Here is a 16,205-nt window from a genome sequence, read left to right as displayed (position 1 = left end):
CTTCAGCTCACTGTGCCACCAGGGAGAGTCCCTCCTTGAGTTTTTATGTGTGACGAAGGCAAGCTGGAGGAAGAAGACAGGTATTAAAAGCAAAAAATAATGAAATGAGTTTTACAGAGAAGCAGCTTAGCATAGTGCTTAAGAATGTGAATTCTGTAACTGTGTAGGCTCAGATTGTGGCGCTGCCCTTTACTGGCTGTGTTAGTGGACAGATTGCTTGGAATTGCTGTACTTTTGTTCAAAGATTGTGTGAGGATTGAATGAGTTCATATATGTGAATTGATTATGATAGAACATGCTTGACATAATAAATGCTTAGTAAGTACGGGTATTAAAATAGAGAGGAAGGAGAATAATATTGATAACACTTCTCTTTTGCAGAACTTGTCCTTTCAGAAACCTCGTTAATCTAAAGGACCAGAAAAGTATTTGATTATCTAAATAGATAGCTTGAAGAGCAAGTATTTAAAATTATTACAACACATTCTCCGTCCTTTTACCCGGTAGTAATTACATATAAGCATTTTTCTTTATTATTGAAAACATGTCCTCGTCCTTTTTAAATCTTTATATATTTTTAATTTAATCAGTTTTAGTTGAGGTAATATTTGGATACCCCCACCACCAGAGTTACCACCACCAGTTCACCTGTAGCCAGCCACCGTACTCCATTGTGTTTCTTTGCCTCCGTGTTTTCCCCATTCTTTGGTGGTTCAGTTTGTTAATCAGCTATCAAGGGTTATAAAGTGTTTATTATGTTCAGTTATTTTGTATGTAGAAATTCTCTTTACACATTTAGCTTATTTTAAAGTTTTTGCCATAATAATCATTGCGTCTGAAGTTATGATCATAAGTCACATTTGCTCAAAGCTAAAAAGTGTAAAAAGCCATATATGTTCTTATGAAGGTTCTTAATCTAAATTACCAGATTTTGCTAACATGCAGGTGATAAATTATACTCTCACAAACCTTGAGTATTACTGTTTATTTTAAAGACTGCTAATTTGATAGAGAAAAATGTATTTTTATTATTTTAATTTTTTCAGTTTCATTGTCATATAGTAATGATAATGATGTTCATTGCCAGTATTTTCCAGTTTCTGTCCCAGGAGATTTTTATTTGCTTTTGTTTTGTAGTCACATGTAACAAACTTAGGGGTTTCCACTTATGTTTAACTCCTTTTGTGTTTGGAAAGGACTCAACAGAAACACAAATTTGTCTTGTTTTCCTCCAAGATTAGAAGAAGTGACATTAATAAAATATTGCTTGTTATCCTAGAAGATGTTAAGTAACCTTTTATGTTTAGAAGGGATTCTTACCAAAAAAAAGGAAGTTAATTTGTCTTGCTTGCCGAGATTGGTGGAAATGCCATTAGTAAACAAGCATAGCTTGCTTTTCGCTCCCAGAACATGTTAAGTAACCTTTATGATAAGTGAACTAAGAAAGGGGAAAGCCTTTATGCCATTGGCAAAATGTAAGCATTTTCCCATTTTTCACCTTTATCCAGGTAGCTGGGATTTGTTTTGGTATTTTTGTAGGGGAGAGCTGTCAAAATATTTCCTGCATACTACATGATGTAGGTCAGTAATGACATAGTTACTCTATGCTAAGGGAGCTAATATTAATATTGTCTTGCTCTGCGGTGGTGGTGGTAATAGTCCTTTCTTACAGAGGACAGTGAACTTGTTTAGGGTCACACAGTTGTTACTGTTTGTTTATAAGCCAGTTTTTGGCATCTTGGCTCAGTTTTCACTTGGAGAAAAAGTATTTGAGTTTTCTTTATTACCTGTTATTGATGGTTAGCAGATAATGTAGTTGATATTGATAATCATATCTCCTTATTGAAGCAAGTTTGTTTATAAAAATATAGAGAAAGCTTTGTTACTTGAACAAGAGCTATTCTGTTCCCTAAGATATTTCAAAAGCTTTGTCAGGATCAGTCTTAAAACAATACATCTTTAATTTTTAAGAAAACCAGAGTTGATGCTTTTATTACTAAAATGAACATTGTATAAGGGGAATTGAAATAAACTTTTCAATGTTAAATGCTTTACAAATTGTTATTTTATATTTAGTTGAGTCAGATAGTTTGTTGACTGTTTATATAAGCCAGGAAAGAGAAAATATCTAACTACTTTGGTGTCTATTCAGAAAATTAAGGTGACTAACGCTTTGTACTGATGTTAATGGCATTGAGTCCAGGCTGTTGTTTTAATTAATAGATCTGGTCAGTCCTTTGACTTAATCAGGCTACAGCTGTGAAATTATAAAATGAGAGAACACACACACACACAAAAAAAAAACCAATGACATTGCACATTCTTGCATCTTTTGAGCAAATATTTAATTTCTCTGATAGAAACTAATGCTTTGAGAACTCTTTTTATCTTGAAATACATTTGGAATTTGTACTTCACTTATATATACCCTTTTAGTGATTTACCATTAGTGAAGAGAGCCTGTCAGCATGTTGATAACTTTGATGTAATCACAGTTTTGAAACTGAATCCCAACTTGTGAAGTTTTGTGAAAGAAGACAGCTGTGCAAGTAACATGGAGCCTCATCTCTGATTTTTTTTTAATTAATCAGAATGAGTTTAAATGATTTAGAATTTTTAAAAGATGCAAAGGACTTTTTAAAAAGTAATTGAAACTACATGGCAATGATGATTTTATTTTTGACTACTGATGCTTTTCTTTTAAAATGTTGCCTTTCCACCATGAAAAAAGTAGTACAAAATTATTAGGCTGGTAAAGGTTTTTGTAGTCCAAATAATCTTATATTGCTTAGCTGAAGATTGAAACAATGACTGAGTATGGTTTCAAGCACCTTAAAAAATGAAGGTGTTGTATAAGGTGTTTGCATTCATAAGACTCAATTAAAAATAAAACAATAATTTTTAAAGTGCTTAACATTGAAAAGTTTATTTCAATTCCCCTTTTGCAATATATATATTGTGCCAGCTAATGGACTTTGGCTTGGAATATACTGGAGAGCTAAGTACAATTCTATATTTAGTCATGCCTCTAAGAATTTTAATCTTGTGTTATCTTGGGCAAATCATTTTTCATCTTTGGCTTTTGATTCTCTCTATATTGAGAGGATTAATTCTTACATTTTGTTCTAGTTCTTAAACTATGTTGATAACTTTGGTAACTAACAGCCTTCTTTTAAATTTTTGTTTCTCAAGATTAATAATCTTCTGTGTCTTTATAAAAAATCTGGACTATATACTTGTTCATATTCCTTCATCTAAGAGCAGCCATGAAGAAAGTATGTTAAAATTATATAGTTCTAAAATTAATCTTTCAAAAGTCTTGATTGAATAAATTACTACCCAGCTATTTTTTTGTAATATATTACTTTATAGAGTAAAGGTATAGATAATAGTTTGATGAATACTGACAAGTGTAACTCACATTTCAACCAAAGTGAAGACTATTCCAAAAAATATTCTGGTGCTACTTTCCAGATAAATCTCTCCTGCCACTGCCTTGTCCAATTATCCCCCACTGCCAGAGTCAACCACTATTCTTCCAACCTGAAGGAGTGGATGTGGACAGTGTTACCATATATCCTTCCACACATATGTGCATATATATTTTCATCACTGATGTATGTATTGTGGAGATTTTATTCTAGTATGTGGCTTGTCTGTTGATTTTCTTAATGAATCACCACTATTTTTAAATGTTGATGTTGAATTTTTTTCTTATGGTTTGTGTTCTTCATGTCCTCATTAAGAAATCCTTACCAATTCCAAGATCACAAAGATACACATTTTCTTCTAGAGTCTTTTGAACTTTAGATTTTATCTTAGGTACATAATCCATCAAGAATTAATTGTGTATATTGTAAGCTATTACCTATGTAATTCTTGAGAGTAAATAACTCTTTTAAATATATCCCTTTCATTACTTCTTCCTTAATTTGGAAAGCAGGGGCATCTTTCATTTCCCATTTCAGAGTGGAGCACAGAATGCAGACAGGATAATTCTCTTCTCTGGCAACTCACTCATTAGTTTGAATTGGGGAGCTAATGAAACCAAATCCCTAAAGTGTAGTGTCAGGTTCAATTTTACCCTTGTCAGGTTCAGGTTTACCCTTATCTTGGTCCTTCCTTAGAAGTAAAACTTGATATTCCTGAATTATATTTAAAAACATTGGTGACTTTTATAAATTGTGAATTCCTATGAATCTCCAAAAGTGCCAAATTGGTTAGGATAAAACCATGAAGACTAATCACTGTGTCACCTTCTATAAAGAATACAGCTGTTTTTCCATCTTGTACTCCCTGTGCTCTGATGCTTTGTCGCAAATGAATGTTGTGATTAACAGTGCTTGTTGAGTTTAGTAACCTGGAAAAAACAAAAACTCTTAGAATTGTTCAGTATTAAAATAATAGCACCAGTTTTTGGTGTCATTTTTCTGATCCACTTTAATCACTTTCTCTGTATCTTCATGAGACTTATTTTACGGAAGAAAATTTGATATGCAGAGATGTTCATTAATTTGGCCATGTTATCAGTTTTGTCTCCCCTCAGTGCTGCAACCACTGGATGCATTCAGAAGACACTGTTTCTAAATGGCTGATGGCCGCCTTCAATATGTGAAGGGCTGATCTGGGCCGGGGGTGGGTTTGGGGGGACACATACAAGAAGTAGTTGAACACAAGAATTAGTTGATGCTGATATTGTAGTTGTAGTTCTTTAGTTTTCAGAGGAGACCCAAAGAAATATAGATCCCTTTCTTCTCCCAAACAGGGAAATTGTAATGTTTCAACCAGCCTTTTGGCTCGCTACAATTTCCCACAGAGACTGTGTATACCTGCATGACTGTGTATGTTTTCTCTCTAACCTCAGTCACAAGGTCAGAAATATGTCAGTTAGTAATAGATGTAATACAGTTACTGTTATTTTTTTCTAACCTCATAAGGGAAACTAAAATACACAAGTAAAGTACATGCCATACCTTTAAATTGTTGAAACTTTTTCATAAGATACATACATATTTTCCCCTTGAAGTTCTTAAGGTGATTTTTCATATGCTAAGATTCACGGAAGCCACATATAGGGTACTTGAGTACTTTAAGAAATTTTGAAACTTAGCCTTTTATGTCAGAAGGCAACTTCTCAAAGAAATCTGGGTGTAAAGGAAAAGTGGGATTGAGTCTAAGTATAACCATAGAACATTTATGGCATTGATTTTGATGATGGCTCTGCAGATGTATTTATGTTATGAATTAGGTATCTGCTTTTTTAATGTCCATCTTATTTCAATGAAATTATTTAAACAAAAAAAACCAAAGGACATTTTAATAATGAACGAAACACTTTTTTCATTGTATGAGTAATATATTCTCATTGTAAGTAAATTTAAAATGTTTTATAAATTGTTATATAGTTATAAAAAACAGAGTAAAAGTGTGTTAATGTGTACTTATTCCACTTATATGTATACTTTTCTTTTTTTACAAATGTAAGATTATCAGTACATACTGTTTGCCAAAAGTACATCATAATTTTCTATACTATGAATAGAACTTCATCATACTTTTTAATGGTGTAGGGTTGTGGTATTGTCCTTTCTTTGGCATTTATGTTATTTTCAAGTTTGCATTTTTAAAAAGTGCAGTGGTCATGCTTGCATAGTTCATTCTTTCTTGGGGAGAAGTTCTAGAAGTGAAATTGCTGGATCAAAGAAATCACAATTTTGAGGCTTTAAATTGCCAAGTTGCAATTAGGTCACTGCAATTTATAGTCTTCATTGTTAGACAAGGATGCCCATTTCCCCCCATCATTTAAACTAGACAGGTTTCCCAACATGGTGCCAATCTGGTAACTTGAAAAATGGCATCTCCTGTTTTAATTGGCATTAATTATTCATGAAACTGACCCTTTTTCATGTTCACTGACCAGTACAGATTTTGGTTTCACAAATGAATGGTTCATGGCCTTGATTACAGATGCCTCAGAAAATTTCCCCATTCATTCATCAGTCTTTTCAATGGTTCCTTATTTTTTCTTTCCAGGAGCGACTAAAACTGGTGACTGTTTTGGGTGCTGGCCTTCTCTGCGGAACTGCCCTGGCGGTCATCGTGCCTGAAGGAGTACACGCACTTTATGAAGATATTCTTGAGGGTGAGAGGGAGAAGGGCTTTCTTTGAGATGTGTTGCTAGCATGGAAGGTAGAAAGTAAAAGCTTAGTGGTATTTTTTCTGAGCATAGCTCATGTTTGCCATATAGTTCTCTCCTGGGAAATTTTCTTAGAAACAGATCTTGGGACATCTTTAACATCAAATGCTTCCTTAGAACTGTTTGTGAATCAAATGTCCCAACTCATGAATAGCACTAAAATTATTTGCAAAAATGCATGAATTCCTGTCTCAGTATCACAATCCTTTTTTTTTTTTTTTTAAGATTTATTTATTTATTCGTACAGAACTGGGGTATAGGTCAGAGATGCGGAGGGTGAGAGGATTCACCAGAGACAGAGTGGGATGCAGAACAGGCAGATCGAAGAAGTACACTGCTGAGGGGAGCAGCGGGCGGGTCAGGAGAGGTCTGCCACGCCATGCGGTCACCTCCGGGGCAGACGGGGATCGAACTCATGTGGAAGTGGCTTAAGCTTCTTTGTGCAGTGCTTTAACCCGCTGCGCCACCAGGGAGGGCCCTACAATCCTTTTTTAAGGCCTACTGCAAAACTTCTCAAACTTCCCATTATCACCATATAGCAGTTGATTGTATTTTGTTGTTCTCTGATTAACAGTATGTATCTGATTAACAGAGAACAGTATGTTCTCTGATTAACAGTTTGTATAGGGACTCTGAATCCAAAGTTACAGAAAACTTGTCGGCAACTGATGAAGACCCCTGAAGTAAAGAGTAACTAAAAAATTCAGAGGTTTTTCTTATCCTAAATACTAGTGAGTAGTAAACAGTTCAGCTGTGTGAAAATAAATGCTTTAAAATCAGCTTGCTTTACTCACTTGCTGAGTAGCTTCATCCTTCACATCAACTTGAATAAGCATGCTTGATTCAGATTTATGGCTCAGCAGATCAGATTGCTGCTTGTCATGAAGCCACTGTTAAATTGGAGCTAAATCCTCAAATAACCAAGACTATGCTGGACTTCAAGAATAGTATAAAAAGAGACACCTTCCAAATTTCTTAATAGACAAAAATACAATAAATACTTTTTCATATCTTGGTAGAGGAAAAGAATTGTGTCTTCTGTCCGAGTGATGATGTTTTTATGGGATATAAAAATAGGTAGAAAGGTGTTTACTAGACAGAATGATGGCAGATATTATACTTGCCATCTTGATGCACGACTTAGGCTGAAGAATTGTGTGCTTTATGGGAGAGAAAAGAGCCCTAGAACAGTGGTTTCTATTTTTTGATCACGTATATACACATACTACTGTACTTATTTCCTATATGTTATAAAACACTCCCAAATTATAAAACTTTGAAGTATGAGATATAAAGTGAATATATGTAAAAGATAGTGTTTTCTTTTATATCCCAGTAGAACATTTGGATTTTCTTTTAATTCCACTGTCACTATCTTGGTATAATAAAAAGCAGATTGTATAAATAGACAAATATTTTTTAATTTTTGCTTGTCTTTTGTAGCTGAGAAAAAATTGTGAATGGTAATTTGTCCCTGTTCGGGCACCACTTTGTTGCGGCAGGGACTTTTTTGTTGGTTTGTGGTGGGAATGCAATGGGGGACTCACAGGGACCCAGTGGTCAGAGGGCCCAGTACATATCTTGTATATCCACAAGAACAGTTGTGGAGCTTGTTTGCAAGGCCAGACTCTATTACTTGAGCAGAAGTTCTTGTGCTGTTTATTGAAATCATATAGGCTTGTAAAAGCTGATCATGCAACAATGAGGAACAGGGTCTGACGGGTGGGATAGGAATGGGGGACAAAGTTTTACGAGGGACTGGGAAGGGGACATCATGACCATGCATCAAGAGACATTTCTGTCGGCAAAGTATGATGTTATCACAGGCAGAGTTATCCTGAGACTGCCGTGGAGATAGTCATGTAATTAGGTCAGCAGCAGCCTACATGTTCCCCATTCTGCTTCGTGCTGCGAGCTATACTCCGTAAGTGGTCAAGGAATATTCTGCTGTGATCTATGGATAGCAAATAGGTCACACTTGCCCATGAATGGCCAGCTCATAGGGGCCCACAGTAATTGTTTTCTAAACTTGTTTAATAATAAAAGTTCTGTGAGGAAGGAGTGCATTTTCAAAGTCTGTTTCCTTTGCCCCCAATCCAGATGGTAGAATCAGAATCTCCAGGGAAGTGACCTGGGAACAAGTTGTCAAATGATTCCTATTAGACAAGTTTGGGAAACATTGGGTAAGGGAGAAAAAATGCTTCAGGTATTGCTGTTGTGGTATTGTTGTTGTTTAAGTCAGTTTTATTGAGATGTAATTCACTTATAAATTAGTGCTAGTTTTAAGTTTAAATTTAGCTACCATGGGTCAGGTTGCAGTCCTTTTTAGCTTTCCAGATTTTGGGTCCAAGAGAATTTTCAGGATTCATTTGAAAATAAATGCAGTGTGTTTTTTTTTTTTTTTAAAGATTTTATTTATTTATTTATTCGTACAGAACTGGGGTACAGGCCAGAGATGCGGAGGGTGAGAGGATTCACCAGAGACAGAGTGGGGAGCAGAACAGGCAGATCGATGAAGTACACTGCTGAGGGGAGCAGCGGGCGGGTCAGGAGAGGTCTGCCTCGCCATGTGGACTCCTCCGGGGCAGGCGGGAATCAAACTCATGAGGAAGTGGCCTAAGCTTCGCAGTGCAGTGCAGTGCTTTAACCCGCTGCGCCACCAGGGAGGGCCAATGCAGTGTGTTTTATAAGCCCACTTTGGTAAAACTAAGCACTCCAATCTCTTTCTAACCTTTTACTATGTGTCCTCCAGCCCTAACTGTATCATTAAAAATCTTTTTATTATTTTCATTTATATATTTTATAGACACTCTTTTTGATATACACATCACATCTGTAAGTTCTGACAAGTACAGAGCCCTGTTAATGCCACTGTAATCAAAATACAGAACATTTCTTTCACACTCTCCTTTTGTAGTGAAACCTTCCCATTTATTCCCAAACCTTTGGCAACCACTGATCTCATCATTTAGGTCAGTATACTTTTCAATTTCCCTTGCAAATTCCTGTGTGACTTATGTATTATTTACACATGTTACTTGATTTTCAAGTATTTGATAATTTTCCCCCCTCAGAATCTTTATGTTACTGATTTCTAGCTGAATTTTATTATAGTCAGAGGACATTGATGGCATGAGTTGAATGCTTACAAGTTTTAAGTGCTTTAAAAAAAAAAAAGATTTATACATATAGAACTGGGGTACAGGCCAGAGGTGCAGGGGCCGTGAGAGGCTTCACCAGAGACAGAGTGGGGAACAGAACAGGCAGATAGACAAAGCATACTGCTGCAGGGAGCAGTGTGGGGTCACAAGAGGTCTGCCGTGCTATATGGGTGAGCTTCTTCATCTGGGATTGAACTCGTGCTGCAGAAGCTGCGATAGCTTCATAGCGTTGTGTTTTAACCTGTTGCACCACCAGGAAGGACCCTTAAGTGCTTTTTTTAGTTGTCCAAAATATGTTTCTCTTGCCTAATGTTCCAGGGGCACATTATTTGGTGGAATAGTCTATAAATGTCATTTAGGTCAAGTTGTTTGGTAATACTGGCCTTCTATATTCTTGCTGATTTACTGCTTGTTCTATTGATTACTGCAATAGTAATATTGAAGTCTCCAAGTATGATTGTGGGTTTGTCTATTTCCTCTTTTAATTTTATCAGTTTTTGCTTTATGTATGTTGAAGCTCTTTGATTAGGTGCCTAGAAATTTAGGATTGCTATTTCTTGTTGGCAAATTGTTTTTTTTTTATCATTACGTAGTATTCTGTTATTCTTTATTCTAGTTTACCTACTTTACCTGATAGTAGTAGTCACTCCAGTTTTCCTTGGATCAGTGTTTTATGGCATATCTTTTCCATCCTTGTACTTTTAACCTAGCTGTTTCATTCATTATATCTAAAGTAGATTTCTTATATACAGCACATAGTTGGATCATTTTTTTTTTTTTCAATCTAATTTGACAATCTCTGTCTTCTGATTGGTTGTTTATGGTTTGGCAAATTTCTTTTTTTTTTTTTTACTCATGCACATAGAACGGTGATAGTATTGAGTTTGGGAGATACCTATAAGAGATTAGTAATAACTGTTTTAGACAATGTAACCTGTATGATCTCTGTTGGTAGTACTAAACTCCATATTATAGCATATTCTTTCCTCTCTTTTCCTTTCTGTTGCTGAGATCATGTGGTGATTTTACTATTTTAGATACTACAGTTTTCAATTCTAAATTTTTTACTTGGTTCTTTTTTTACAGTTTCTGTTCCTACCAAGATAGAAATTATCAAACACATTTGAAGTGTGTTTTGTATTTTAGGAGCATAATTATAATAGCTGCTTTAAAGTCTTTTGAGTATTCCACTATCTTAAATTATCTTGGGATTGATTCTTTCCCTTGATAATTAGTCAAATTTTCCCATTTGTTTGTATGTCTAATTTTGGATTGTATCCTGTACATTTTGAGTATTTTATTTTGAGACTCTAGATCCTTTTAAGACCCTCTGTAGAATGTTTACTTTTGTTTTAGCAGGCAGTTAATCTGTTTATAGTCAAGCTGCCTGTTCTGTGTTAACTTTTTGGGGGGTGGTACTTCCTATTTTATCAATAGTTCATTCATAAAGGTGGGTTCCTTTATGAATTCCAGGGAAAGAATCAGATCCATAATGACTTGCTGAACACTCTGTTAGTGGTATGAGAAGCAAGTGACTGATGTGCCATAGTAATTGATGAGACCATTGGTTCATGTACTTTGCACCAGGGATTATGACCAAGAACATGTGTCAGCTAATGAATTATGCAACAATGTCCTGAGTGAAACAGACTTAATAACCTGAAAGTTCTTTCATGACTGAGTGATATGTGTACATTTAAAAGGATAAATTTCATGTACATTTTGCCAAAAATTTATAAAGAGCTATGAAAACAAACAAATAATCTTTTAGAAATTCGAAAAATACATATGCTTTTTTTTTATCTACACATGGTATGTGCTTTGTACCCCTCTAAAATGACTTTTAAAGAATTGAGGTAGGATCTAAAATATTGCAACTAGCTTGTGCAGTGTATTTGATCCAAGGTAGAAAATGCTTAATCTAATTACACACTATATATAATTAGGATGTTAACCTCTATTCATGACGTATGGCAAAATAAGGGTTCTATCCTTGAAGCATTTATGCTTAACTTGTGTAACATGTGGATATAAACTGGTAGTGTATTTTTTGGCCAGGTGTCATTAGCTATAATTTATAATTCAGAGGCTTGTAGGAATCATAGTATATCTAGAACTGAATAAAGACTAAAGGATGTGATTTATAAATTGCACTTTTGATTTCCAGTTAGTGATTGCTCCCTGATGTTTTTAAAGATAAAATTTCATACTCAGTCTGCACATTATTTGCAGTTTTTCTATCAGCCTAGGTATAAAAGCAGATGACTTATGACTGTAATTATTTTCAATGTTATTGCTCTCCATTTGCCTGTTTTCATCAGAATAAAACATACTATAGCTTCTCCTGAGATTAGCATGAGTTTCTTAACCAGAGGAGAATTTAGGATGATACCCCTTGAAATAGAACCTTTTGTGTGATAGTGGTTTGCTTCCACTTCCCATGTTTTGAGATGAATAGGCAGTTGAAAGATCTGTGTGCCAAAAGGAAAAGGTACTTGGAAATTTTTTCATTGTATACTTGAAATTGAAGGAGTTAATGATCATGATTGACTGGATTAGTTTAGGAAATGGATATCTTTGCAGTAAAAAAGAGAGGAAGAGAGCAAGTTTGAAATGCAGAAGAATGGAAATGGAAAAAAGGGTTATCACATTTTCTCTTTATGGCTCATTGTTTTCTAGGGAAACACCACCAATCAAGTGAGACACAGAATGTGATTGCATCAGACAAAGCAGAAATGCCAGTTGCCCATGAACATGAGCACAATCACGACCACACACAACTACATGCCTACATCGGTGTTTCCCTAGTACTGGGCTTCGTTTTCATGTTGCTTGTGGACCAGATTGGCAGCTCCCATGTGCATTCTGCTGATGGTAAGTGACTCCAAGGCTTTCTGTGTGGTACGATAAACAGTGTCCTTATTTAGTGCTAAAACTCTTTTATCTTTGTTAAGAACATTCTCCAGTGAACATTTTGTTCAGTTGGGGGAGCTAGTGAGCTGTGACATGTGGCACAAGAGAGTGTTTATGGGTTAACTTAAAGCTGTTGCATTTAGTGAGAGTCTAGAGCAGAAATTCTCTTAACCATTTTTGTGCCAGGGAGCTCTTAGGCAGTCTAACTCTGTGCACCTTTCTAAAATAATGCTTTTAAAAGTGTAAAGTATAGCACATATAATTACAGAGACAACCAATAACAAGGAAGCAAGCATAGCTACTAAAACATGAAAACAGACATGTAATATAATAATATGTCTTCTTTAAATAATAAGATTTAACCACAAGCAAATAGAGTTAAATTTTATTACTTGGACATCAGTATGAGTTATTGTTGCTTACCTTCTTTAAGAACATTAAATTGTGAGAAGGACTTTCATAAGTCAGACCTGTAACTTATTTGAGTTTTTGTTTTGATGCTTACTAGTTTGGAAAATTGTGATTCACAGATATTTTTCTTACAAATTTACTTGAACATTTTGAGCCTCTGGTGGTTCAGGGTTTGTCTCAGTGCTAGCAACTTACCACCAGCCAATGCAGCATGAGGTCAAGTCCTGGCTAGGATGCTGACCTACATGATGCAGTAAACCTCTCCTGTCTCACCCGCTGCTCCCCTCAGCAGTGTATTTCAGTAGATCCACCTGTTCTGCTCCCCACTCTGTCTCTGGTGAGTCCTCTCAGCCCTCATACCTCTAGCCTATACCCCAGTTCTTGTATGCATAAATAAATCTTTAAAAAACAAACTTACTCAAACATCTTAAACTTGTTTCTAAGGAAAGATAAGCTTATCTCATGGACAACCAGAATTCTTTAGGACTTTTCAGTTTTAATTTAGTCACAATAACTTTTTTGTCTTAAGGTCAGTGAATTCATCTTTGACTAGATGAACATCTTTGATGGGGTTTATAGTAAATAAAGGATTTTGATTTATGATAACAACTTTGATAACTTTTGATAACATATAAAACATCACAAGAGTTTTATATGTTACATGTATTATATGCCATGTTCTTGTAATAAAGTAAGCTAGAAATAAAATGTTATCAAGAAAATCATAAGAGAAAATATATTTATAGAACTGTTCTGTATTTATCAAGATTATAAACTTGCATCATCTAGAAAATCTGTCTATAAATGGACCCACTCAAACTTTTAGTTGTTCAAGAGTCATTTCTATATACTCACATATACACTTAGGCTTTTTTGAAAAAGACACTTAAGAATCAGCTAGAAAACAAAGCAGAATGCCTGGACAGAGTTGGGGTTGGATTGTGTGATGACTCAAAAAGGTTAGAGGAAGGTATGAGACTTTCATGGAAGTGCCTTTTTTTTCCCTTTTAACAAAAGGACAAAATTACTTACTTTTTACTTACTTTTTAGTAACTTTAAATCCTTGATGGTTACAGCATCACATGGATTACTCTGCTTCTTCCGGTTGACATCAGTCACTGTATTGTTCTTTGCTTTATGCATATAAGCACATCTCTTGCCTAGACAGAATTCAGTTTCATCTTGAGCATAAACACCTTAAATTTTAGGAATAACTGTATGCCCCTTCTGGTTTTGGAGACACCCCACTTGTAGCTAGCAAAAATGACCATAACTAGGCGCTCCCTGGTGGTGCAACAGGTTAAAGTGCAGCACTGCGAAGCTAGCTGAGACCGCTTCTGTGTAAGTTTGATCCCTGACCCAAAGGTGACCCATTTGATGCAGCAGCCCTTTCCTATCTCGCCACTGCTCCCCCCAGTGTACTTAGTCAGTCTGCCTGTTCTGTAGAATCCTCTTACCACCCCTGCACCTCTGGCCTGTACCCCAGTTCTGTATGCATAAATAAATAAATCTTTTTTTAAAAATGACCAATGCCTTCCAGCCACATGTTAGAAGTTGTATTCTCAGCAGATCTTAGTAATTTACTCCAAAGTTTCAGCAACAGGGATTTCACTCTGGACCTGCCTTTTTGATACAGTTTTGACTTTTGGAAACATGTTAATATTTTCTATATTCAAAAAAGAAAGTAAAATCAAGGATGGAACTGAAACTTGAATTGTATTTCAAGAGAATAACATAGTCACACTAAAGGGGATTAAAAAATAACTAATTCAGTGCCCTCCCTGGTGGTGCAGCGGGTTAAAGCACAGCACTAAGAAGCTAAAGCCACTTCTGCATGCCCCGGAGGTGACCCACATGTCAAGGCAGACCTCTTCTGACCTGCCCACTGCTCCCCTCAGCAGTGTACTTCATCAGTCGGCCTGTTCTGCTCCCTACTCTGTCTCTGGTGAATCCTCTCACCGCCCCTGCATCTCTGGCCTGTACCCCAGTTCTGTATGCATAAATAAATGTTTAAAAAAAAATTAATTCAAGTCCTCTTTAAGAATGTAGAACATATGTTTATATACCATTAGTTGGGTGAAGTTAGGAAGAAATAAACAAATACCAAACTCTTTTTAGTAGACTTTGCTTTTTGTTATTGTGTGAAAAAAACAATTCTGAAACTATTTTATATGTATTATAGAATTGAACAAATAAGTAAATTGTTGATATTGATAGGATCAGAGTTCTCACTATGGAAGAAGAGCCATATAAATATGGAAGGTTGAGAATGCAAGAAAAAACCATAAGTGGAATGAATTGTACTTCGATACTAGACTCATGATTTCTAAAATGGATATGTATATATATGTATATACACACACACACATATGTATATATTTATATATGTGTTAGTGTTTATATATATATATATTTATATGTGCATGCATGTCCTGACTATCTGCAGAGAGAGTCTAGAAGTAAAGACACAGTGCTAATAATAAACATAACACAGGTACTTCAGAAAAATGGCTGACTTCGTGATAGATACACTACAAGTACATCTAATGATTGAAAAAAAGTAAGGAAGAATATGAAAACATGTAATGGGATATAGGAACCAGCTTAAAGAAGCTCCACAGGCCAAATCTCGAACAATTTGGGTGCCAGAATAATTGAGAACGTAATGACATATAAAGAGTTGAAAATAGGTAGGCAGATAGGTAGGTAAGTAGGTAGCTAGGTAGACAGATGGCAGATGGATGGATAGCACTTACTTACAATAGAATGCTAAAATCAACTAGTTAGAGATAGAAAATAAAATTTTTCCAAATCTTCATAACAAAAGTTGGCTCACATACGAATCATCAGTGAATGTTAAATCTAAGGGATAAATTTTGATTTGCTTATTAGTTGCAAGGGAAAAAAGAAATGAAATAATAAATCAGATAATAGATTCATGTCACCAGAGCTCTGCTTTCAGTTGGCTGGGTAAGTTCCTATCAGACTGAGCCCTTTAGAGATAACTGTAAACTCTAGACAAAATTGAAACAAACAAAACAAAAGCCTAGTGATACTGGAGTCAACCAGAACAAGCAAATTCTGGAGGGGAGTAAACATTTGATATAGGGTACGTTTCCATTTTTTACTGTTAATTTACACCCTGTGAGGTTACCAAAAGTCTGGTAGAAAACTTTCTTTCTGGCCAAAGAAACCAGGGGACAGAATTCAGGGCAACTAGAGCCACTGGAACATGAAGGGGAATCTTATAAAGGAGACCAAAACAGCAGCTTCAAATTTTGTGTATAAATTTGCCCATGTCTCTGATTAAGTCGTGAACCATGCTTTCATAGGCAGATTCCAGGCAGTTCAGCTAAAAATGAGGAGCTAAACTTAAGTTGAGGAGCTGTCCAAAAGGCAGAATTTGCAGTTTGGTCAAAACTAAGTTACTTAAAGCCAAACAAAACATTCTTTGGATGACTATAATAGAATCAGAGTATCCTAGCAAGATAGCATTTTACAATGTCTAAGATACAATCCAAAGG

General features: G+C 35.5%; 1 protein-coding gene across 1 annotated transcript in view; it reads left to right on the top strand.

The window, feature by feature from the left end:
- SLC39A9 (solute carrier family 39, member 9) overlaps window positions 1-16,205 on the top strand; it is a 32,070-nt gene that overhangs the window by 7,146 nt on the left and 8,719 nt on the right. The window contains exons 2-3 of the mRNA XM_004681747.2: window positions 6,034-6,142; window positions 12,037-12,231. Coding sequence (XP_004681804.2) covers window positions 6,034-6,142; window positions 12,037-12,231 — 304 coding nt within the window. The remainder of the gene's footprint in view (window positions 1-6,033; window positions 6,143-12,036; window positions 12,232-16,205) is intronic.

This window comes from Condylura cristata, unplaced genomic scaffold (genome assembly GCF_000260355.1).
Source record: "Condylura cristata isolate star-nosed mole 26May11 unplaced genomic scaffold, ConCri1.0 scaffold00013, whole genome shotgun sequence".
Taxonomy (NCBI): domain Eukaryota; kingdom Metazoa; phylum Chordata; class Mammalia; order Eulipotyphla; family Talpidae; genus Condylura; species Condylura cristata.
The sequence above is the reverse complement of the archived record's forward strand: the minus strand, read 5'-3'. Positions and strand labels throughout refer to the sequence as shown.